Genomic DNA, 24,359 nt, shown 5'->3' on the forward strand with positions numbered 1-24,359 from the left:
TAAATAACAAACTGAAATCTTTTTATTCTATTTATGAATATGTTTGTATTATCTTTCTAGAATGATTTATATGGTATAAATAAAGTACGAAAATATGCTTTCAATTGGAGAATTAGGAAATTTTGCTATTTTGCAACTCAGCTTAGATAAACCACAAAAAGTTTCGTGTGAGTTTTGAAATTATTATTTTTTTAATTTTTTTTTATACCAGAAAGGTTAATAAAAACTTTTGGGTGGATGCATTCAAATTCTCTATGGTCAATTTGACAAATTTAAGGGGGCCCAGATAGCCGTAGCGGTAAACGCGCAGCTTTTCAGCAAGACCAAGCTGAGGGCCGTGGGTTCGAATCCCACCGGTCGAGGATCTTTTCGGATTGGAAATTTTCTCGACTTCCCAGGGCATAGGGTATCATCGTACCTGCCACACGATATACACACGCAAAATTAATTATTGGCACAGTAAGCTCTCAGTTAACAACTGCACGTTGGACCGAATCGACAATTTAGCCGGAAAAAAGTTTTATCTCTGTTCTCGTAGATTTTAGACGTTTGATGTCTTCAGAGAAGTTATTCGTAATTGAATTTCGCATCTTTTAAGGAAAAAGTTGAATAGGGTGACCCATATTTAAGCTAAAATTTTGACTAAAACTTGTTTGTTTGATGAAATTTGTGGCTGCGCTCTTCTGCAAACTTTTAGAAAATGTTATTTTGAACAACTTTGTCGAATACACTTTTGATCTAACTCTTTATTTAAGCTAAGTAAATTGATTTTGAAAGTTTAACATAGGATGGACCCAAAAAATCAATAATTTTGATCTAACTTTTTTGTTTTCAGTTTTACGTGAATGTGGTCTTCAGAAGAGTTGCAGAGGAAGTAAATATACACAAGAATGTGAATGTGGTCTTGAGAAGAGTTGTAGAGGAAGTAAAGATACACGTTTTTGCTGAACATCGCAAGTTTGTAATCTATGTGATTTTGAAGTTATAAGCAAATTTAAGTGAAAAACTATGAAATCTTTAGATGCCCATAACTCATGGAGTTGGTTCGATAAATTTCGATAAAAATCATAATAGCATACAAAGTTTACAACAGCAAGTATATGAAAGCGACTGCTGATATACTAACTCAATGTTTTATAGTAATAAATATAAGGTGACCTACATCTGAATCGTATCATCATTTCTTCATATTTTGTTTCACATTTCTCCTAAAATTGATGTATGGAAAAGTTATAGATCTAGTTAAATTCTACAACTTTGCTGAAGACAGCACGCCGTTAACTTTAAAATATTGTGAGTTACAAGTGAATTTCGAGTTTTTTAAGTATATTTTTGAAGTGAATTTTCTCAATTTACAAAAAAATACGTTCTCACACTTTTTGCAGCAAAAGTTGCCTATTGTATGGCCTTTCTAATGCCACTTAAAGAAAAATTTTATCGAACCAACTCCATGAGTTATGAGCATCTTAAGATTTCATAGTTTTTCACTTAAATTTGCTTATAACTTCAAAATCACAAGAATTACAAACTTGCGATGTTCAGCAAAAACGTGTATCTTTACTTCCTCTACAACTCTTCTCAAGACCACATTCACATTCTTCTAAAGTTGTTCAAAATAATATTTTCTAAAAGTTTGCAGAAGAGCGCAGCCACAAATTTAATCAAACAAAAAAGTTTGAGTCAAAATTCTAGCTCAAATAAAGGCCACCTTATTTAACTTTTTCCTTAAAAGATGCAAAACTCAATTACGAATAACTTCTCTGAAGACATCGAACGACTAAATTCGACGAGAACAGAGATAACACTTTTTTCCGGCTAAATTGTCGATTCGGTCCAATGTGCAGTGTAACAGCGATTCAAGGGACCATCGAGGTAGCCATGAAAACCAACTTTTATTATGGTTCTCTAACTCGATATCGAGATACGAAAACTCGATATTTCGAGAAAAAGTTGACTATAATAGAATTTTCTTAGCTTTTTATGAAAAATTGACGATTTTAACGATACGTATGAACCCTGGCCGAGACCGTAAATCTTATAGAAAGGCAGAGACCGTATCTCTCATAAAAAGCTTCTTGTCAAAACAATTAAAATCACCTGATTTCAAACGTCTCATGAAAAGACGTATCTAGGTATTGTCTGAAAACTTCCCCTTATCCACTCAAACGCTTCGCGTCCAAAACGGTGTGTCCAGTTATTTTCCAGAGCCACTGCCCCTATCAGCAAAAGCTTAATTAACCCTTGAACAACCAATTCAATTAAGGCCTGCTCTAAATGGTTCAATTGATCGTGTGTCCAAATTCTTATCAACGTAATAAAAAAAAACGGCTCTGATTGTGCGGGATGCGATTTTTGCTTCTCAATTATGACGAGACCGTACGACGCTGTTGGACTGATAGCGACGATGATGGTTTAGTCAGGTAAATTGATATTTCCCCTTCTTCTTGGCATTACGTCCTCATAGCTCTGGCCCTAGTCTGCTTCTTAGCTTAGAGTTCAATAAGCACTTCCACGTTATTAACTGATAGCTTTCTTTGTCAAAGTTGCCATTGTCGCATTCGTATATCGTGTGGTAAGTACGACGATACTCTATGCCCATGGAAGTCAAGGAAATTTCTGTTGAGGAAAGATCCTCGACCGACCAGAAATCGAACCCAAACATCTTCAGCATCGGCTAAGGAAGGCCCAAAATAATAGGTTACGTCTGGTTGTTCGTCTTCTTCAACTTTGTGGCGTTAAGTCTCCACGGAATGAAACTCGTTTCATAGCTTAATGTTTTATGAGCACTTTCACAATTATTACCTTAGACCTTTCTGTGCCAATACGTCATTTTTGCATTCAAATATCAAGTGGCAAGCCTAAGGTACTAAGTAACCTTTTCATCTTTATTATCTAAATCATTTAGCATCCACAAGTGGGACTTTAAAGCAATTTATAACTAAAGTATTACTCTTTGATGAAATTTATCAGCAGGCAAAATTTTACACTCTTGTAGATAACAAATTTTCGTCGAACCATTCTTCACACGAAGAAAAGATGCTCCTGAGCGATCTCAGCAATTTTGACAGATCTGATCGATGTGCAATAAATCAATCGTCAGCGATAGGTATAATTGACCTGAACGAAAAACCATTTGTACGTCAAATGCAATCTGTCATTCACCAGTGATTGACGTCAAGTCTGCATTCAATATTCCCAAATATAAAAAATCCTATCTTCCAATCCAAATATTATGGCTGCGAATTGAAAATCTCGATCACACCGCATATGGATCACCACCCTCAATTGGTCAGAGGAGCAACATTTAATCAAGATCAATCAAAAAGCCATCATACGCGCGCCTATCTTTCCTTCGAGACGCGCTAAAATCTCTCGAACCAACTCAATAAATTTGTTTATAGCATGCGCGTGTTTGATTTAAGTGCAGTATTTATTCTTGGTAACAAAAACTCCGTAAAAAAAGCGCAGGCTACCACCACCGGAGAAATGAAGGAGAGCAACCATTACTGATCGGGCTCGGAAATTTGCGTTGATCAAGTATGGAAGTCAAGTGCCTTTCAAATGACCACAAAGAATTTATTGCTCACCCGGTCGACCGGGTTCATTGTCACGTGATAATCGAAGTTTCTATTTTTCGTATGTTCGAGGAAACTCGTAAAATTTGCACGATTTGCATATATTTTTTTTGCGCAATGCTCATAAAAGTTCATCTTAAATTACGCAGCTCGGTGCTAATTTACATGCGATAGTGCAAATCTCCTGGATTGGTTATCAACGTGTATACAAATTAGAACAGTGACGATATTTTTCATGGCATCAATCATGCATCACTTTGATGTTTTGAAAACTATAAAACCGAGAGTGAACTTTTAGAAAGAAACACCTTCATCTACTTATGTATGTATAAATAGGCTGTCACTCAACATAATATAATATTAAAGTACCGTGGGGCAAGTGAGTAATGCAAATCGTAAAGTTGAAATTTTTAAAATTCCAGACTATTTTTTAGCTTGACTCCCACCAAATATAAGTGTTATGCTGAAATTATTTCTTATGTGAAATTGAAGATAAAAATACAGAAAAAGTTTTTGAAAAATGTATCTCTATTTTTCACTTTCCTCACAAGTGGGGCAAGTGAAAAGTTTATCGTTTTGAACAATAAATGGAAAGACTATCTGTTATATTTACGATTTCTGTTAATCTCAACATTTGTTAAGGAGTCCCAATGAACAATAACATAAATAACATGAAAAAAGAGAAAATGTTATTCTTGTCAATCCAATTTTCTTCTGTTCAGTCATGTTTGCTCAAATGATTCGACAATATTATAACTACAACATTTTTAATGTTCTTGCATCATGGGACAGCAATTGCATTTCTGCTTTGCAGAATTCCAACCACTCTTTATTTGGATTTAAGAAATTTGGATATGACGTCGGCTAATTGTTCGGCAGAAATAATTTCTTGGAACTGAATCCTTCAATAAAGTATTTAAAATCTTTTTTGTGTGGATAGACCTATAACCCATTTTTATGTTTTGAACTAGCTTTCCATAGACATTCCAAGAAATTTCCGTGCGTTCTCTTATATTGGGACTTTTCACTCTCCTTCTTCCTTTCAATTGGTAGTCCGAAGTAGATACAATAATATTGTAATGCTTGGCAACCTCTGTTAGCATTTAACGCTTTGAGTTAAGTGTTTCTTGAATTGTCAGCACGTTCTGTTTTTCTATTATAATTGTGAACTTTGTTTACTTATAGCAACCTAAAGAGCAAACACAAATGGAATCTCTAATGAGATACTTTTCACTTGCCTCACGTGATTAGTAAATTGGCGTTAGTTATTTTAGGTCTACGTCGAATTAATTCGAAAACTTTTTTAATTGCAGTTTGGAACTGTCAGAGATGACAAGTGGTACAAAAAACTATTTTTTGCAATTCGATTGCATATCGGCTAACTTTTTATCAAGGAAATGACCGACATAACAGCCTACTTTTCCTACCGATACAAACAGTGCTGAAAAGTGTTACTTTTCAGCACTAATAACAGTATCGAAAAGTAGCACTTTTCAGTATTGTTTAGGAAGTTACCGAATCGGCGTCGGATCAACTCCATACGTCATTTATTGAAATGCTGTGGTTTTCTCAATCCAGTTTCTGATTCTAGGATCCCACTCCGATTTGATTCGGTTCGTCAAATGGATGTAGAATTAGAACATAAGTTGATTCTTTATCCATTTGACGAACCGAATTAAATCGGATTCGGATCCTAGAATCAGAAGCTGGTTGACCGTGGGGATTCTGAGTTTTGCGGAAGTAGAGGATTTATGGGTTCACTATATAAAAGGACGGGAGCGTTATGGGGTGGTTCTTGTAATTTGCCAAGATTCAGCATATAGGGTAGGTGTACCAGTTATGGCCATAGTGGTTCCCTATTTCGCCATACGTGATATCTTGTATGCTTTTACATTTTGAAAAATCTTTTGTGTTTTAGCAGTAAAATTAAGGATAAATCTTGATGTTAAAACATTCAAAAAGATTAAAAATGTAAAAGTTATCCAAATTTTGCATATGGCCAAATAGGGAACCACTATGGCCATAACTGGTACACTTTCCCTACAATATGGTTGAAAATTCTAAGCGGGGCGTCCTTACCTGGTCTGTCTTTGAAAGTAGAATCAGCAATGAAAGTGTGAAAATTTGTGACAGTTTTTCCACAGCCTACCTGATTGAGAAATACTGAGTTGCTACAATGCATGGATGGCCATGTGGATTTTCTTGAAATATCCCCAAAATTACAACTATACCGGCATTTTTCGTTATTGCAAAAAATGTTGTATGCAACTCGTTGCAAAACTTGATTTTTTCAGCACTCGTCGTATTTATCCAACTCGGCGAGCCTCGTTGGATAACTGTACGACTCGTGCTGAAAAAATCTTCATTTTGCAACTAGTTGCATAAATAACTATTCCGCAACTTTTTTCCACTCAAAATTTTAAAATAAGATTGCGCGCCACCAACTTGTTACGAAGTTATAATTGACAGGTCAACAATCTTTCGCTTTATTATGCAAAAATGGTTGAATAATTTCAGAAATCTCTTATCTATTGTAATGTTTTGAATAGCCTCAAAGGTTTACGCATGAATTTAAAATGTTAATTCTCATATTCAGTGAAATACACAAATTAAATTCACTTACCCCGTTTACCCACTTGCCCCGCGGTACCTTAAGGCTTTCTGTTTTTAGATTGCACGTAATACTTAATCACTGAATGTGACGTTCTAATTGCATAAGATTGCTTTCCAAAGGTCCAGACACCTTCATCATGACTTTGCTTTGCAACAGCGGACTTTTAACACTCGGCTTAAGAATGCCCCATTATTAAAAACAATATGTTTTAGATAGATACTAGTTATGCGTTCCTGTTCGGGTACTGGCCCTTATTTACCAATTTTTCCACGCAATCAATAACACTCAATCTGCTCTCTGATCGGCAAACAATGGCCAATGTCGTCAGGATTGACTAATTTTGTTTTGAGTGCGTACTCCACAAAAAACACAGTCGCACTCGATAAGATACGGCCGCAATGTGATTCATTAACACAAGAGGTGTACATTTGAGGCACGAGACTGTCCCATCAGAAGTCACGCAAAAGTATGATAACTGAGCTTTTTTTTATCTCCCAGATGTACATTGGGACAGTTTTAGCTAATTGTTATTACACTCTGACGAGTAATTGTGCCGTTCGAAATTTTACCACCAGGCCGCGTGAATCACGGAAAAACAAATTATTACGAATCTTGGTTTGATTACAAGAAAAGGATTGTTAATACAGTCGCCTGAAATGACTGTTTCTTTTGATAACCCCTGCAACGTGATACTTTATGCAGTTGATTTCCAAATTATCTGTAGGCAATTTCCTGATGTGACTAGGATAAAACGAGGTAAAATGTATTAGCCTTTCCAGATCAATGAAATTTGGCCTATGAGACTAGGCATTGTATTTCGGGGATACAAATGGGTCAGCAGGTGGTACAACCTAATCAGACTCCCGTCATCTACATTGAACTTTTTTCCCAATGGCTGATTTGCCAGTGGGACACCCTTGCCTTGCCTCGAACATCGAACCGAAAAAACAATGAACCCATACACTGTCCCCACAGGGCTACTAAAAAACTACTGCTGGGTAATCTACCTCTCCCGACGAGTGGGGTTAGTATGATATGCTGCTATTACATCGAGGAAGAAAAGACGTCATCAAAAGTGAACTGAGGAAATTGCAGGTCATTTGGGATGCGCTGAGGAATGATAATATTAGGTTTTACTAAATTAGAAGGAAGGGAGGGGGTATGGTTGTTTTCAATAGATTGTTTTGATTACGCCGACTGTTGACTGTTGTGTATTCAAGAAAAGGAAACTAACTTGGTGAGCCTATCAATTTTTGATAATCATCAAATCATGGAGTATGTGAACAGAAAATTGTTCATTGTTCAAACTGAGGAATTCAATTGCGATTAATAGATGTACACTGCATTTTTTTCAAACAAACTATGATGAGGTGTAATTATTAATGTTGTGCAATTTTTATAATTACACAAAGGAATGCATTGTTATTTTATCATGAAATCAATCCAATCAAATTTCTTGTTCACGTGGGCGTTGTTAGAATTCCATCAAACATATTTCACGCAAAAATACTATTTCTGATACCCACTCTGTATGATAACTCACTTTTTTATGTAACATGAAGGTCATACAATCCCGTCTTACTTGAAGAACACGAATTTGTGGAATATATTAGCTGGATAATATGTAATAGTTAACTGTCAGCCTTTGCTTCTTACGATATGTATAAGGATATCATAATTTTTCTAAGGAAATGCCGTGGATATTTTTTTTATCGTTTTCCGGGTATACATCTGAGGTCTTTTTTGAAAAATCTTTTACAAATTTCTCCTGATATTAATCTTCTACATAGGTATTAATAAATTATGAACAATACCTTTGAAATCGTTTCCTCTTTCTTAATGAAAATCTTGGCAAAGCCCATGAATTCAGTCTATGTAGCACTAATGGAATAATTCAAATAATGTTCATTTGTGGATTTTTTCAAAGTTTCTTCGCACCACTGACTAAAGCTAGTGGCAATTTAAAGCTACAAATATAGAGTCGGATCAACGAGCTTCAATTGTTTCAATTGGCTAATAGCTACCGAGTGGCTGCAGTTGCGATTGCGATGAAGTGTCACTGAGTATACGCTAGCAAATTGAAACTCCCACACACGCCTTCCGTTGGTAAACACTTTGTCTTTTTTATCTGATATAACTCATGCTAGATTCAACAGCCGGCTTCCGTTGAGTTTACCGGCTAATCCTTTTAATTATCGACCCAAAAGCCCAGTTGAAGTAGCTCAACACCCAACGGCCGCCTTAATTGAGCCTGATAAGGGAGTTGTTCGCGAACGAACATGGTTCAGAGTAGATTAGATGCGCTCAAGTCACACTTGTCAGGGTGCTCAAATACTTAGCAGAAGGCAGCAGATAGCAAGTACGCAACTCCTAGCGTCAGCGACCTCAAATCAGGTCTCCGATGCACAGCGGGTCATTTGTAAGATAATGCGGAACAATGGCAAAGATAACTCTCACCAAGTACCCCATCGTCAATTGCAGTTGATTGAGTTCTAATCAACCGACGCAGTTCGCGTCGCTTCGGCACTTTTTTCGCTCAAGTGTGAAAAAATAGCATCGCTCTGTGAGCTCAGATATTGCTTGCAAGTGAGAAATTAATAAAAGAGATTGTATTGTGATTGATTGGCTTCAACTGGACGGGCTCTAATCAATCACGAAGACGACGACGACGACGACGTCGGCCGGAGAAGTTTGCGGTTCTGGTTCGGCTAGGTATTTGACCATCCACAACGTCGGCTCGTGAAGTGATAACGCAAGTCACGTGATTCGGTTTCGGTTTCGATCGAGTTTGGGTGAAAACAGAGCAACAGCAGGTAGGTATATCAATCAAAGTGGACCTGTTGAATTCAATCGGATCAATTGTTGCTATTTTTGATTATATTGTTATCTGCAATATTCAAAGCTCTCTTGTAAAACAGAAGCAAGCAATATATATCACAAAACACAGATAATAAATACAGTGAAACCTCCAAACTGAAAACGAAATTTCATGGTTACTATGACGATCCCCTAAAACAGCTCTCATAAGCATTTCTGTTCCATGACTCGATATTTTCATGAGCCGATAGTCCCTTCAGATATCGACTCATGAAGGTTTGAAGGTACTTGCGACGTGAATTTCAAAACAATTTGTAAAATTGAAGAACACATAAATTTTCAAGACATTACGTTGAAGATTACGTGTTGTGTGTAAAATTTGGTCAAGTAACACTAATTAATTTTCAAAAAACACGAACTCTTCAGATTTGGGAATTAACGTCTTCTGAGATAGTCATCAGATCACGAGATTACAAAATCAGAACAACAATCAACAGGGTTTTTGATTTGTTTCCAAAAGTTGACAAATGGGTATTCCGCATGGTAACTTAACGTTTTCTAAGAACTACAGTATTTTTTTAGAATTTTTGCGCTTCTAAATCGCGAAAGATCAACCAAAATCACAAAAATAAAATTTAACTCGTTGAAAGATGGACAACATAATTCTTTTTCATTCCGCTCTAAATGCGGACCGTGTTTACATAAAATGACATCCGGACCAACATCTAGTAAACGAATGTTCACCGGATAGACATAGGCCAGAAGAAGTGGATTCATTTACTTGTCAATTTTCATATAAAATCTACTTTTATCTGTTACAAATTCATTCTAGGTGAACTACTTCACCGGACCTATTGAGTAGGTGAACGTGAAGCGAAATCGTTCATTTTTTGGTCAACATGGCTCACAGTTAATGTTTTGTTCCTGCGATTGACTTATCCACCGACGAACTGAATTCACTCAGTCCAATATATGTGGCACTTGAGCGGGGCACGCTTCCGTACACTGAGGCAAATGAACTACCAAAATACATAGGATTCCCTTATGAAAATTCGTTACAAGAAATCGGGTTGAAATTCATAGATTTGCCTTATGAAATCATAATGGGAAAACAATAGTAGTTTACGCAACAAGTTGCAGAAAGATGAATTTTACAGCACGTGTCGTATATTTATCAAACGAGGCTTGCCAAGTTGGATAATTAGGATGAATGCTGTAAAAACCGAGTTCTGCAACGAATTGCGTACAACATTTTTTGCAATTTGCAAGACCGCTTGAGGGTATTAAAACTCGCATAGCGATGCATTCACCATTATTTTGCAATTTCTGAAAATTGTTCTGTAATAATTCATCACGTAACTCATAACAGTTGCGTAATGGAAAAGCGTAGCGTAATGACTATTACCTCACTGCACCATTTAGTGCAGGAAAGTAGGCCATTTCATGGCGTGATGCAAAACAGCCTATTACAATGAGAAATTACAAAAAAGATTTTCCGTGACAACCTGGAATCGAACCAAGAACCTTACGATTGATAGGCCCGTGCGTACACCACACGTATATCAATGCCTTGATGTGGCGTGATACTAAAACAATACATAACTTATGAAATTTAGTAACAAAATTTCCCTCCAAAGTCATACATATTTAGTTATTTATCACAACTCGGCTGTGCGATTCTCGGTTTTTCAATTTTATCCGAGATTTAGCTAACAATTTGTCTGGTTGCTTAGTAAAAAACGCGATCTCGGTAAAGTTTTGCCGAGATTCGGCATTCTTAATGAAGTGGGTATGTAAAACTTACAATTTTTAACAGTAATCATTGTAGCGCGAAATCATTATTATTTGTTTTGAAAATATCAAGTATTTTTGCCTCAGTATAGGATGAACATTGGTCTGAACTAACAAGTATAAGCTTTGTGCTATGTTGTCCGTATTCGATTTTTTTTTTCAAAAAATTAATATATTTCTCAACACATTTCCGGAGCTCAAGACATAAAAATATGGTTTGGGGTTAATTTTGAACGACAAATCTGAAAAAAATCTCAAAACGCTTTAAAAACACAATTGACAACAATTTTCTATTTATTGTTAAATTTCGATTTGATATAGGAATCTATATGTTTGCGTTAGTTGTTCTGGAAAACACACAATACAAAAACTGTGGGGAAGCTTACTGTCTTTAAGAAAAATTGCTAGAGATTACTCATTGTTCCTAGCAAAGTGATACTCAATGCATAATTTTATACAATATTTATAGTAAAACTAGAATCAAACAGTTGATTTGAGTGTTAGGACTCGATTTTTTTTGCAAAATTGGCAAATCATATTAGTTAGTCAATACATTCTTTCCCTACATCGATGAAGACACGAATTCATTTTTGGTAAGTACAGTATCTATATAAATAAAAATTTAATGGCGTTTCTATGTCACGGAATGACTTGAGAATGAACTATTGGATTTTGAAAATACTTCCATAGTTATGTTCCTGAAGTGAACCGACGTTTATTTGTATATGAAAAGCACAGAACATTGAACGGGAAAGTAGAAAACCAAGAGTGAACGGAACTGTAATTTTCTATGGGACGTTTCATGGCGTTTTCAACTAAGTAGACAGAAGGCAAAGTTTGCCGGGACCACTAGTTGCACAATAAATTTGCAATATTTTAGATTTTAATTTTAGTAGGTAATGTTGATTGTCCATCGTTGCTACTTAATATGTCCCTGTATGCTCCATCTCAATTGCGTGAACATAATCTGCTGTTTGTTAGACGTCATAGGACTTCCTACGGATGTAATAATCCGTTGGATAAATGTTTTCGTTCGTTCAATCATGTAATTCTTTTACTACTGTCTAATTTAAGGGTTCCGACGTGTTCGTGTGAAATAAAAGTATGGGAAAGTTTTCGGAAAATTCGGTAAAGCTGGAGAAAACTAATATGCCATTTTGTATGGAAGGTTTCGTGGCATTTTTTATCAGCCTACTTGATGGCAAAATGAAGTTAGCTGGAACCACTAGTAAATAAATAACTTATCCATAAAAAATTATCAACTCTAGGCCTAGTTCTGAGTTGTTATTGAAATTTCGAATGGAATTTTCACAGTTTTTCAAACATCTAGAATTTTAACATGTATTTTGAGTGATTTTCCCAATCATGAGTTCAAAAGCAATAACGGCTCAGCCATTTGCGCGATTGGTATCGATTATTGTAATTAATATCGATCAATTCTATAATAATTAATTTAATGCAACTGAATACAATAGCCGCTTTTAAAACAGAAAAAAAAACCTTTTGAATATCTAAAGTATTATAACCTTCGTCGGTTTTTAGAATTTGACACTTAGAAACTGATCTCTGTTATAATTTTTTGCATATAAGTCAGTCACAAAAGCTGGTAAACTTGTATTCAAGTTGACTGAAATCGATATAGGAGAGGTGTACCAGTTTTCGCCACCCTAAGAAAAATATTGTTTATAAATTAATAGAAAGTCCGTTGATTACTGTCAATACGTTAAACAAAAACTTTTAATCCACATTCTGCAGGAAACATATAAAAAGTGAACAGAATGTTTGTTTTTGTATTAAACATGGGGGGTGGCGAATACTGGATCACTTGCACTAGTGTTCTCTCGATTTTAATTTCGATTCCTTGATTCGCCTATGGAGCCGGATCCTATTCTTGGCACTTTTGATTCACTTCAGCAGTGAGGTTTTTTAAAAGCTACAGAGCCACAATATGCGCCATACTGAAGCGCTTCTTATTGCAAAGTTTCAGACAATCCTGCCGAGACAAACCCCCCATGCCAAAGTGAATCGTGGAAGTGCCCAAGTAGCTCTGCACCCTACGATGATTTCTGGGTGGTGAATCAGGAACACCATGGCAAAATAAGGTTCAAAAGAGCAAACAATTTGAGAAAAAAATATTTAAATTGACGCTTATATTGAGCTGCTCGGTAATCCATTCCGCATGGTTATTAAATTAATTAACTCATTACGCATGGTAATGATGGACAAATTATGGGTTAAATTATGAAAAAAATTCACGTGCTCGGTTGGGATTTGAACCCAGGACTCTTGTATGCTAGACGAGCGCTTTACCATTTAAGCTACATAAGTAGATTTTTTCATAATTTCACCCATAATTTGTCCATCTTTACCACGCGTAATGAGTCAAAAAAATATTTGTTTCTATTATTTTCAGAGCAAATTTTGAGGTTTCTAAAAATGTTCCCGTATTATCTTCAACTAATTCAACGAATGCTACAAGATTGGCAACCATATGTGTCGTTAAACGGTACATTATCCGGGGTGGCGAATACCGGTACACCTTCCCTATAATGCTTTTCTAACTGCTAAAAAAACAACTGTGCACAAATATTTTTGAAAACAGCAATGGATACTTCATCTATTGAGCGAAAGTTTGTTTAAGATATTCCATTTTTAGTATGTTATATACGCGATTCTACTCCATTACCCCGAATTCGATTAACCCGAATGCTTTCTCCTTGAACGATCCATAAGCCCGAATTCCAATATCATGCGGAAATGCCATCAATGTCGTCATCTCAAGATAATTGTAAATTCGGGGAAAAAGCATTCGGGGTAATGGTACATTCGGGGTGATGGCATTCGGGGTAAAGGAGTAGAATCTTTTCATAGTGCTGGAATATTCGATTTTTGACTTGCAAAATCGTACGGGTATAAAGAACAAAGAAATATCACTCAATTTGGTCAAAACACTAATTCATTGGTGAAAAATAATTTTTGAAGACGAAAAACCACATGAAACCACGACCAGACTGTGCAATAACTTTGGCATATTTGTCTGCTCAAATAATGGATAATTCATACAGTCAACTCTCCTAACTCGATATTGAAAGGATAATCGAGGATGTATCGTAATACAGAATACATATTTTTTCGATTTCGACAAAATAAATTCGAATTATATTTTTAACACACAAAGATAGTTAAATTTTACACATTTTTAAACTGTGTGAAAAGTCTATATTAATTGTCGTTATATACATTTGAGAGTGGTTTAAAAGGTCCGTTCAATGCAAACATCCCAGAAAACATTGTATATTCACCAAAGTCATTCAAAACTGATGGGAAACTCTCGCGAATGATTTTTATAAGTCGAGTATAAGTTATTTTCTACGTCAAAACTAATTCAAACACAACTAGGATTGTCATGTCTATTACGGCTTAAACCAGCCGACGGAGTTTTGGAAAAAAAAAAACTGAAGTTCATTTGTACAAATTGAGATGTAAAATTGTGAAAAATAACAGAATTGTTCTGGTGGGTTTCGATCTCACGATTGCCAATACGCTAGACTGGGCGCGTTAACTAACTATGCCACAGAACGATTAACGATTCTGCAGCGTCGTCAGCAAACCTGTAACCACGACATTTTCCTTCACACCTCTACATCTTCTTCGGCTCTCTTAGATACCCAAATCTCTCACTGTTCGTAGATACGCTAGGGAGAGTCGAATTGGGCATCGAAGAAAGCCGAAGGAGATGCAGAGTTATGAAGGAGAATGTGGGGCCGTGAAGGACTTTGGTTTCAGGTTGACCGACGGCGCTGCAAAATCGTTACCCGTTCTGTGGCGTAGTTGGTTAACGCGCCTAGTCTAGCGTATTGGGAGTCGTGGGATCGAAACCTACCAGAACGATTGCATTATTTTTCACAATTTCACATCTCAATAGTCCCAACTTTTGTGTCTACGAACAAATAGTAAAATAATGCTTAGTGACGGAAATGCCAAGTGATTACTAAGTTTTGACACTTATTTGTTTCGTGTATGTGTGAATCAAAATTGTATTCCTAACTTTTTTGCTGTGCATCACGAAGATCATAATATGATCTTCGTGATGCACAGCAAAAAAGTTAGGAATACATATACATATTAGAGTGGTTCAAAAAACCGTTTTTGCTCCACACCGCTCATTCGATTTTAACCCAAATTCTGAGTGTCCTCCCAAAATTTGAGCTCATTTGGATGAAAACTGAGACTGCACAAGCCCTTTAAAGTTTATATGGGAATTACTATGAGAAAAGCAACCAATTCATTCAATCGGTAATAGTGTTTGCCCATGTGTTCTTGGAGATTAGAGCTACGTTGATACTGCGAGATACATTCATCAGCTACAACTTTGCCGAAGACCGCTTTCAAATCGGACGTCTCAGTAATTAGTTATTGATTTATATCCAGTTACAAATTCTTCAGCAGTGCTCATTTAATTTCTGAACAGGCAACATTGGTGCACCTGCCGCGAAAGATAGCACGCACAAATCATGGCTACTATGTTTTACTGCATATGTCCAGTGATGCCTGCAGAACAGCCTATTAATTATAGCCAAAGTTTTACAACTCATTCAAAAATCAATAACTAATTACCGAGGCGTTCGATTTAAAAACGGTCTTCGGCAAAGTTGTAGCTGATTATTGTATCTCACAGAATCAACATAAGTCTAATCCCCAAGAGCACATGGGCAAACACTATGACCGATTGATTGAATTGCTTGCTTTTCCCATAGTAATTCCCATACAAACTTTAAAAGGCTTGTGCAGTCTCAGTTTTCATCCAAATGAGCTCAAATTTTGGGAGGACACTCAGAATTTGGTCTAAAATCTAATGAGCGGTGCGGAGCAAAAACGATTTTTTGAACCACTCTAATACATATACATATACATATACATATACATATACATACACATATACATATTATGTTAACAATGAAATACAATAATTTACTAAAGATTTTTTGTTATGACACACAATTTCCGCTAATTTTCGTGACACTTTATGTTGGGGGGTGACTGCATGTCACGTCTTATCTAAGTGTTCTCATTGATAATCCCTCAATACAGAAAATAAGTCGTATCGTTCAACCACCCATTTGTCTTCTAGCAAAATCGTTCTGCTGAATTCGAAGCAATCTCCGCTTAGAGCATGATCAATCATTTCCCCACGTTGTCTAAGCAATTTCGTTCCAACCTTTTAATTATGACGTCCGAGAGTGAGGGTTTGGCACGTGCATTGCATGAATGTATACAAACTTTGCGCGATCGAAGCCGAATCTATTATAGAAACAAGCTGGGCGCACCGAAGCGTGAACGCATCCCATCCGCGCAGATCACTTCAAACAAGCTTGCGATGTGTTTTCCTCTTTTGATGCAACTGAGCAGAAACTGCATACCGTTGAAAATGAATTCAATCGAATGCCGGTTAATTACCATCGCTACTTAGTTGTTATGGGAAGTGGACTCTTCATATGATAGGCATATTGAATGTCTAGTTGTTAGTTTACATTGTCATTTACATATTGTAATTAAATCCGGCACATTTAGTTTGGGCAGCCCAATTAACAAGCGCTTAAAGAAGGGGAACATTTTGTATTTTATCAAAAAGAAGCCAATAAAATAATTAGACATATGCGATAGTTTGATCATTTTTAGCAATAAAAACATCGAAATTGCACTAAAACAGGGGTTTACTGGGTTTTAAAACTAAATTGCTGCGCGGAGCACCTATTAATTAAATGGATCCTAAAAATCCAACAAAATAGCGAATTGACTTTTTTTTGTGATTACATTTTTATTATTTTGATTTTTATTTGAAACCAATTGCGTTTGAACTGAAATGATATATTTTCTTTGAAACTACAGTCTCCATAACTCAATATTGAAGGAACCATCGAGTTATGGAGGTATTGAGCTATAGAACCAAAGAACATGCGAGCCAAGGAACCATCGAGATAGCAATGCAATCCAACTTTTTCTATGGTTCAGGGCTGGGAATGGTAATAGTAGTAGGCTTTAATTTCACAAAACTTATGTGGTTTTCATGACTACAGTAGTTTAAAAGTGCGAATCTCATCAAGTAGCCTATTTTGAGTGCATGAGTATTCTAAATCTAGAGTGTCATTATAGGCTGTAAATGCGGAAAATGCAGCGGGAAATAGAACAATTTTCTACAGTTATTTTGAGTTGCCCTTAGCATCGGGTGTTTTGCTACTTTCGAGGCATTTAGTCTACAGCACCTATAGGCGTCAATTGCAATGGCTTCGCTGCCTGTGATTGGCGCTGCTTGACTACAACGAGAGTTTAATAGTGAGATAAACATCAGAATCTACCAAGAGTAGCACGATCTGAAAACCGTTGTATTAAAACATTTACTTCCGGTAAATTGATAAAAATAAGCAATGACAAAATGGAAATAAGCAATGAAAAATCAATCTGTTCCTGAAATATTGTAAAAAACATTAAAAATTTAAAATAAGCACTAACATTTTTAAAATGTTCCAAGGAAACATTAATAATTAGCGCTGAAACATAAAAATTAGCACCAAAATATTAAAAAAATTCACATGAAAGGTGTAGAAATTGATTGGTACTTATAAGATTTTTTCCGATTTTTATGGATTAACTAGTGATAATTATACTTTTCTTAAGGCATGATAATATTTCCCCTTTAGTTTATTCAGAGCTTGACTAGTTGTCAAGGTAAAGAACGCGGTTGTTTGGCTTTCTACTCAACCACTTTATTTTTCACTACCAATTTAGTCAAGAATCCTTGTCTAGAAAATTACTTACCATTAAGTTCAGTGTATCCCCAAGAGGTCGACATGTTGATTTTTTTTCCTTCGGCTTGCTTCACGTATAAAATAAATATAAACCAGCGACTAGCACCTTCTGTACCCGCTTATTTCGTCACAACTATTTAATATTAAACAGAAAATAAAAACTTTCCAATCGGTGGTGCGCTAGTAAACCGTAACAACAATGCAACACTACAACGATGTGCCGTCTTCCACCAGGCAGTGGATCAAAAGCCGCGATCGATCAATGCAAGGCAATGCAACCGAAGCACTCAGTTATCGACGCACCGAGTCTTTCACTAATCTGCCAAACGGATGGGATTTACAGAATTCCTGCACTGCAGCTTGAACAACCTCCCTAACCGCAAAAATTGTATAATTGAATTTTAACGCTTCACTGATTCCGCCGGGTGACGATCAAGACACTTGTTAAACAATCAGGACAAAACCGAACAATATACAAATCAGTTGACAAGGTGTTATCAAACATAGGCGTCCGTTCTATAGCAAGACCGCTTCTCGACTGGATCGGGCGATTAGAGTTGAGTAACGTTAAAGTGGCCACTTTATATGGGACCCGAACGTGCACAACTCGGCAAACCAATACAGTCTACCGTGTGCACTGATAATCGCGTATCGCGTAGTGTGCAACTGATGGAGACAACCAAATCCATTAGCTATACTACTAGTGAGCAAACTATGCATCCAGCAATACATTGACGGGCGCGTCTTCGCGGTTGACTTTTGCTGGAAAGAACGGTGCCTTCGAAGGATGATTCAGGTGCAAAAATATGATAACGCAGGAGGACATTACTCGAGGAAGCCGATTAAAATAATGTGAGTTTTATCATGTTAACAATTACTGCGTAGTTTTTAACTACGTTTACTGGAGTGGTTGATTGTCCTTTGAGAACCATTTATTGTAGCGGAGTTTGGGGCAAGTGTGCCAGCTCAAGCGATTTGTTCTTTAGCTTTGTCCAAAGTTTATCGAATCCATCAATTTAGTATCATGATGTTAGTTTTACATCTTTTCATAAGTACTTGATCATTTGAAATTGAAATAAATTATAAAAGTATTAGTTTTAGAGCTTCTCGAATATCATACAAAACAAAGTTTTTCTCAGCACTATCGGACAAGTGTGCCACCCACACGGGGCAAGACAGTCATCGATTAAATATCAAGTTAAGCAATATGTTAAGGTGATTATAAAACGAAGCCAAACTTAGAATTTTCTAGTACACAAGACGAGAGTATCTGACAACAGTTCGCGTCGAAAATCAATCAAATTGCTTGTTTGCTGGTGGTGGCCAATGCACAGTGGGACGGATTGGGGTTTTAGGAGGAAAGATGGAACTCACGCCTTCGTGATTTTACGTAAAAATGATGTTGTACAAAGTTGTTTCTATTATAAACACAATTTTTTTGGTCGGAACGAAAATTAGGGTGGCCCTTTGTAAAAAAAGATAACCATCAAAACTTTTTTATTTTAAGGAATATTGAAATAGTTTGTTCTACAAAGTTGAAGATCGGAAAATTTTAAGCTGATTTGACAAAAAAGTTTTTTTCCTAGCTTCAAGTTTCTCAGCGAAACTGTCTTCCCATCACTTTTCGAGCTAATTGAAACGCAAACATAAAAGATATAGCTAATGGGAACAAATAGATTCAAGAGTGTTTTCGTAATGAAAATTTAATTTACTTCCTCGGACATAAAATATCATCGATACTAATACATACGATACACGAATGCAAAATGACAAAAATGACAAAGAAAGCTCTCAGTTAAAAACTGTGGAAGTGCTCTTAACAACAATAACCTGAGAAGTATGATCTGTTCCAGCGGGGACGCAATGCCAAAAAAAAGAATATTGATACAATTTTTTTCTGATGAAAAGTTAAAGATTTCTTAATAACAAAAAATAACATTTTCTATATGTTGGTTTAGCTGGGAGAACAAGAAAAAATAATGTGTTGACATGATAGCTTGAAAATGTGAATAAAAATCGTATTATTCTTCGGTGGATCTGCATGCTAACGATATGACTGGTTCATATGTTAATAACCGTTAATAACAGATTTTTAAAAGAACTCTCAAATTAACTATCTCTAAATTATAGCCTTAATTAGTCAAAACATCTAAACATGATCAAATAATGCATTTAGTTATTCTCCTTAATCTAGGCTTAAAAGTCAGCGTCATAATCAGGAATCGTACTTTAGTAATATACCGTTTCAGATACGATATGTCTCCTACGGTGGACAAATTACTTGTAAACGGATTTGCAGCAATTAAGAATTCGTAACTTCCAATCAGAATACTTCCCAAAAAGCCTGACAAATCCCAAAACAGAAGTATTTGGATGTTTGGGAGGAGCCATGCCGGGAAATTCAACCGTGTGGTAAATTTAGAATTTATTTTCAAAAGACTTGTCTCCTTATTTTTATTGCTGAACTCTTTTGACGTTTGTTTTATATGAAAAATGTTGATAACTATACACCTACAGAATTGTACAGACCTCAAAACATGCGTCTCAACCGGCTCTAAAGATGAAGGGAAGACAAGTTTGCTGAGAAATCTAAAAAAAAACACACAAAAACCTATTTTTGAAGGGCCGCCCTACATCAATAGCGAAAAATGCTCTAAAACGGTCAATTTTTGAGCTAGCAAAAAACTTTTTGTGTCAAATCAGCTTAAAATTTTCCGATCTTCAACTTTGTAAAACAAACTATATCAATATTCTTTAAAATAAAAGAGTTTTGATGGTTATCTTTTTTTACAAAGGGCCACCCTAATTTTCGTTCCGACCAAAAAAATTGTTTTTATAATAGAATCAACTTTGTAGAACATCATTTTTAAGTAAAATCACAATTGAAGGCGTGAGTTCCATCTTTCCTCCTAAAACCCCAATCCGTCCCACTGTGCAATGGGATAGATTTTCTAGGCGAAGCGCTGTTTGGTTCTCAAGTCTTGTGCTCTTGAAAATTTGAGGTGTGGCTTCGTTCTATAATCACCTTAAATGAAAATATCTTTATTTTCCATTTATATTACAGCAGAGCTTATTGACAATTTAGGACATATTTTAAAGTTTTCCTTCATAGTGGAAGGAGCTGGTTTATAAGAAGGTTTAATAAATACACACTGAATAAACTATTAGTGAAATCAACAGTGTCTAAAAAATAAATGCCTGAAATTGTTATTTGGGGATTTTTTTTATTTCCGCACGGGTTTGGGCCGAAAGGTCTCAGATTTTCATGAAACTTTTTCCACAGGCAGGGCTCATCAATATATGAATAAAAATTGAGAAAAAATCAGGGTCGCCTATTTTCCCGGAAAACTCAGTTGGATTTTTTTGTTTTCCCCTGACACTACTTACTTTAAAAAATCATAAATTTTTCAGCCTCTGAATAGTCATTTTCAGTTGCATAGACAAATTCCCAATCTTTTTTAAATTGGTCTTTCACCTTTTGCGACACAGCCCAGTCGAAAAATTGTTTGGCGATATTAATTTCTGCTGACTTTCTAATACTAGCATCTCTGGCCATTCGCTTAATGTTGCCACCGATATCATCACAAGGACCTTTTCCATGTGAGGTTGAGAAAAAGTGCCATTCTGCTATAGTACATCTTAAAAATTTCAGCGATTAATGCTTATGAAATTATCTTCTCAAAAATATTTTTTTTTAAAATGCCTGTGGAAAAAGTTTCATGAAAATCTGAGACCCCATTTGTATCTTCATTTCCTACAAAACACACATAGACTATACGATAACAGCATATGTAAACCAGTCAAAACTCCATAACTCGATATTTGCATTGACCATTAACTCATAGAAATGTCGAGTCGTGGAACAGAAATGCTTTGAAAAGCTCTTTGAGGGGACTGTCATACTAACCATAAAATTTGTTTTAATGAATTTCGATATAATTCCGATATCGAGTCATGGAACGTTGACTCATTAAGTGTTCCAGTGGATAAGCAATAGGGTGCCCCAAAATGTCACCTTTATTAGAAAACATGGAGGCTTAACCTTCATATGATATCCAAGGATGCTACAATCAAACTTTTGTTTGAGGGGAACTCTGAAAAATTACGTTTAGAGGTTGCCCCGTCGAGACTTTTGAATAACGAAGTGAGCGAAAAAGGGGAAAAGCGTCAGCCATACGGTATGCCACGTCAAAAAGAGAATAAAGAAAGGGTATGGAAAAGGGAACATGATGAGCAGGCTACTGGGTTGAAAAGTGATAAGCAAAAGGTCTATTCCAATCTAGATCTCAGCGAGACCACACGAAAATATTCCGAAATTAAAGTGACCTTTATCAGAAGAAAGTTGTAAGTCCATAAGTGCATAGACCGTTGGTTTGTAAAAAAGGAAATTTTCAGGAAAGTGGAAAATTGCAGGTACATTTTTCAATTATTTATAAATGGTTCAGATTTCTCGGAGAATATTTGGTCTCACCCAAAATGAACACGTGGTCTATGGCCGACCCGTTTGAACTCCTAAGTTATAGGAGTTGAACTCTTTTGTAATTGACATCCGTGGTAACCACACTGTTTTCAAATTTGTGGAGGAATTATTATAGCATGTTTAAAAAAATACTAGTTGACCTTTAACACTTTACTTCACTTTTGCAAGATAAGCAACATTTTAGAGTTTAAAGGTATTTGCTGGCATTACAAGTGATTTTTAGTCTTTTATTTTTCTCAGTTATTTTTTCTCTATAAGATATAACCAACGCTTAACATTTCATGTTTTGGCAAATAAGAAAACAAATTTAGCATAAATGCACAAACAGATCTTCTTATTTTTTTCTTGGCATTACGTCCTCACTGGAGCAGAGCCTGCTTTTCAGCCATTTTTACATTCGTATATCGAGTGACAGGTACGATGCCCAGGGATGTCAAGGAAATTCCCATTACGGAAAGATCCAGGACCGATCGGGAATCGAACCCAGACACCTTCAGCATGGCTTTGCTTTGTGGTCGGGGACTCTAACCACTCGGCTAAGGAAGGTCCTCAACTGCACAAACAGGTAAATTAGTAAATAAATACAAACATATTTTTTTTATTAACAAATCTCCGAAAAGATAAATAAAGCAATATAAATGAATAAAAAGTTATGTTTAAGTATGTAACTCGGTAGAGAAATACATTATTAGATTATTTATTTGTAAAATTATTTAACAACATAAACATTGCCCAATTTTTATCATGATAAACTCTGAATATGCTGTTCAATAAATTTGTATAAAATTTTATTTGCCATTATGTTGCACTTTTCCAACACCGCACATGGCCAGCCCACTGGAAGGTTCGTATCTTCACACGTATAGGTATCAACCGATTGGAAATCAACAAAGAAACGAACTCAACAGGCCCGAATAAACCCGATCGAGCACGAGGTACTGTTTACGTTTTATGTTTGCGCCTCTCCCGCGAATCGCAACATCAACACGATAGAGCAGGGCGTCTCTCGTCGGCACCTGTTGGACGTGGTAGTGATAGTGGCCCACTATGTAAGATGGTGCATAAGGAAATAATGCAATTTCATACGATCTTATTCAAATACAGTGTTGCGATGGGCGGTATGCTTTCTAGCATATCAGGAGCATGTTTCCATTAATTAAATATTATCAGGGTTATATTGATTGGGATGCGTTTTCATCTCCTACTGATTTTTTTCAGGTTTAGATTCAGTTTTTATCTTATTAGAAAGTATTGTTTTCTTTTGTACCTATAATGGAACCTATTTTTAGTTCGGTCATATAAATTCACTGAATCATATATAGCTGGTACCGTCAGTGAAGGGTGTGGGAGAATAGGTCAAAAGGTAATCTGAAATATATTATCAAGTATTTGAAATTCCAGATGACAAAATTCTAGGACAAACAGTAAATACAGGAGGATTCTACTGTTTTGTTCCTAATGCGAACCGATTCCAGTTTCTTTGATCCAATATCGCCCCCTCAATGGGGTGAAAATAAACAATTGATATAAAACGAATTCCTAATATTCCTTTAGCATTTGGAAATGAATTACACATGAACGTATTCCCATACTTGAAAGAATATATCAAGTCATAAACATTACGAGAGTTATCCAACAATCATAAGCATTTTGACCCATTTTCACCCCGACGATATAATAATAGTTATAGTAAAGTTTAAATTTCAAAGAAGTGTATTATGCAGACTTCTCTAAAACAATATAGTTTCCTATTTTCTCAATTAAAAAAATAATCAATTCAAAATAATTGAATTTTACGTGGTCGTGCAAGTTTTAATTGAATGACCTACAGTCATCTCTCCCTTACTCGATATTGAAGGGACCATCGAGTTAGGGAGGTATCGAGTTACAGAACACAAAACCAATGCAACTGCGATCCAAGGGACCATCGAGTTAGCCATGAAAACCAACTTTTACTATGGTTCTCTAACTCGATATCGAGATACGGAGTATCGAGTAAGGGAGAGTGAACTGTAGTAGAGTATGTTTCGAATACTATTCAGTTAAAGCCTTTAAAGATAAGTTTCCTAAAGTTAGGTGTCGTGCACAAATTACGTCACGCTCCAAAGGGGAGGAGGTGGTCAAGCCAAGCGTGACAAACCTTACAAAATTTTCAGAGGACTTATACAAAAAACGTGACATAGGGGGGAAGGGGGTCAAAAAAGTTGAAATTTAGCGTGACATAATTTGTGTACCATCCCTTATTTCAAATGTCTTCGATTCAAATCCTAAAGTAT

General features: G+C 36.0%; 1 protein-coding gene across 1 annotated transcript in view; it reads right to left on the minus strand.

Annotated features, from left to right (window-relative positions):
• The window catches only part of LOC5565700 (carbonic anhydrase), a 54,682-nt gene extending 36,374 nt beyond the window's left edge, over positions 1-18,308 (minus strand). The window contains exon 1 of the mRNA XM_001649993.2: positions 17,614-18,308. Coding sequence (XP_001650043.1) covers positions 17,614-17,647 — 34 coding nt within the window. The 5' untranslated portion in view covers positions 17,648-18,308. The remainder of the gene's footprint in view (positions 1-17,613) is intronic.
• Between the last annotated feature and the right edge of the window lie 6,051 nt (positions 18,309-24,359).

The sequence above is a fragment of the Aedes aegypti genome, chromosome 2, assembly GCF_002204515.2.
Source record: "Aedes aegypti strain LVP_AGWG chromosome 2, AaegL5.0 Primary Assembly, whole genome shotgun sequence".
NCBI lineage: Eukaryota > Metazoa > Arthropoda > Insecta > Diptera > Culicidae > Aedes > Aedes aegypti.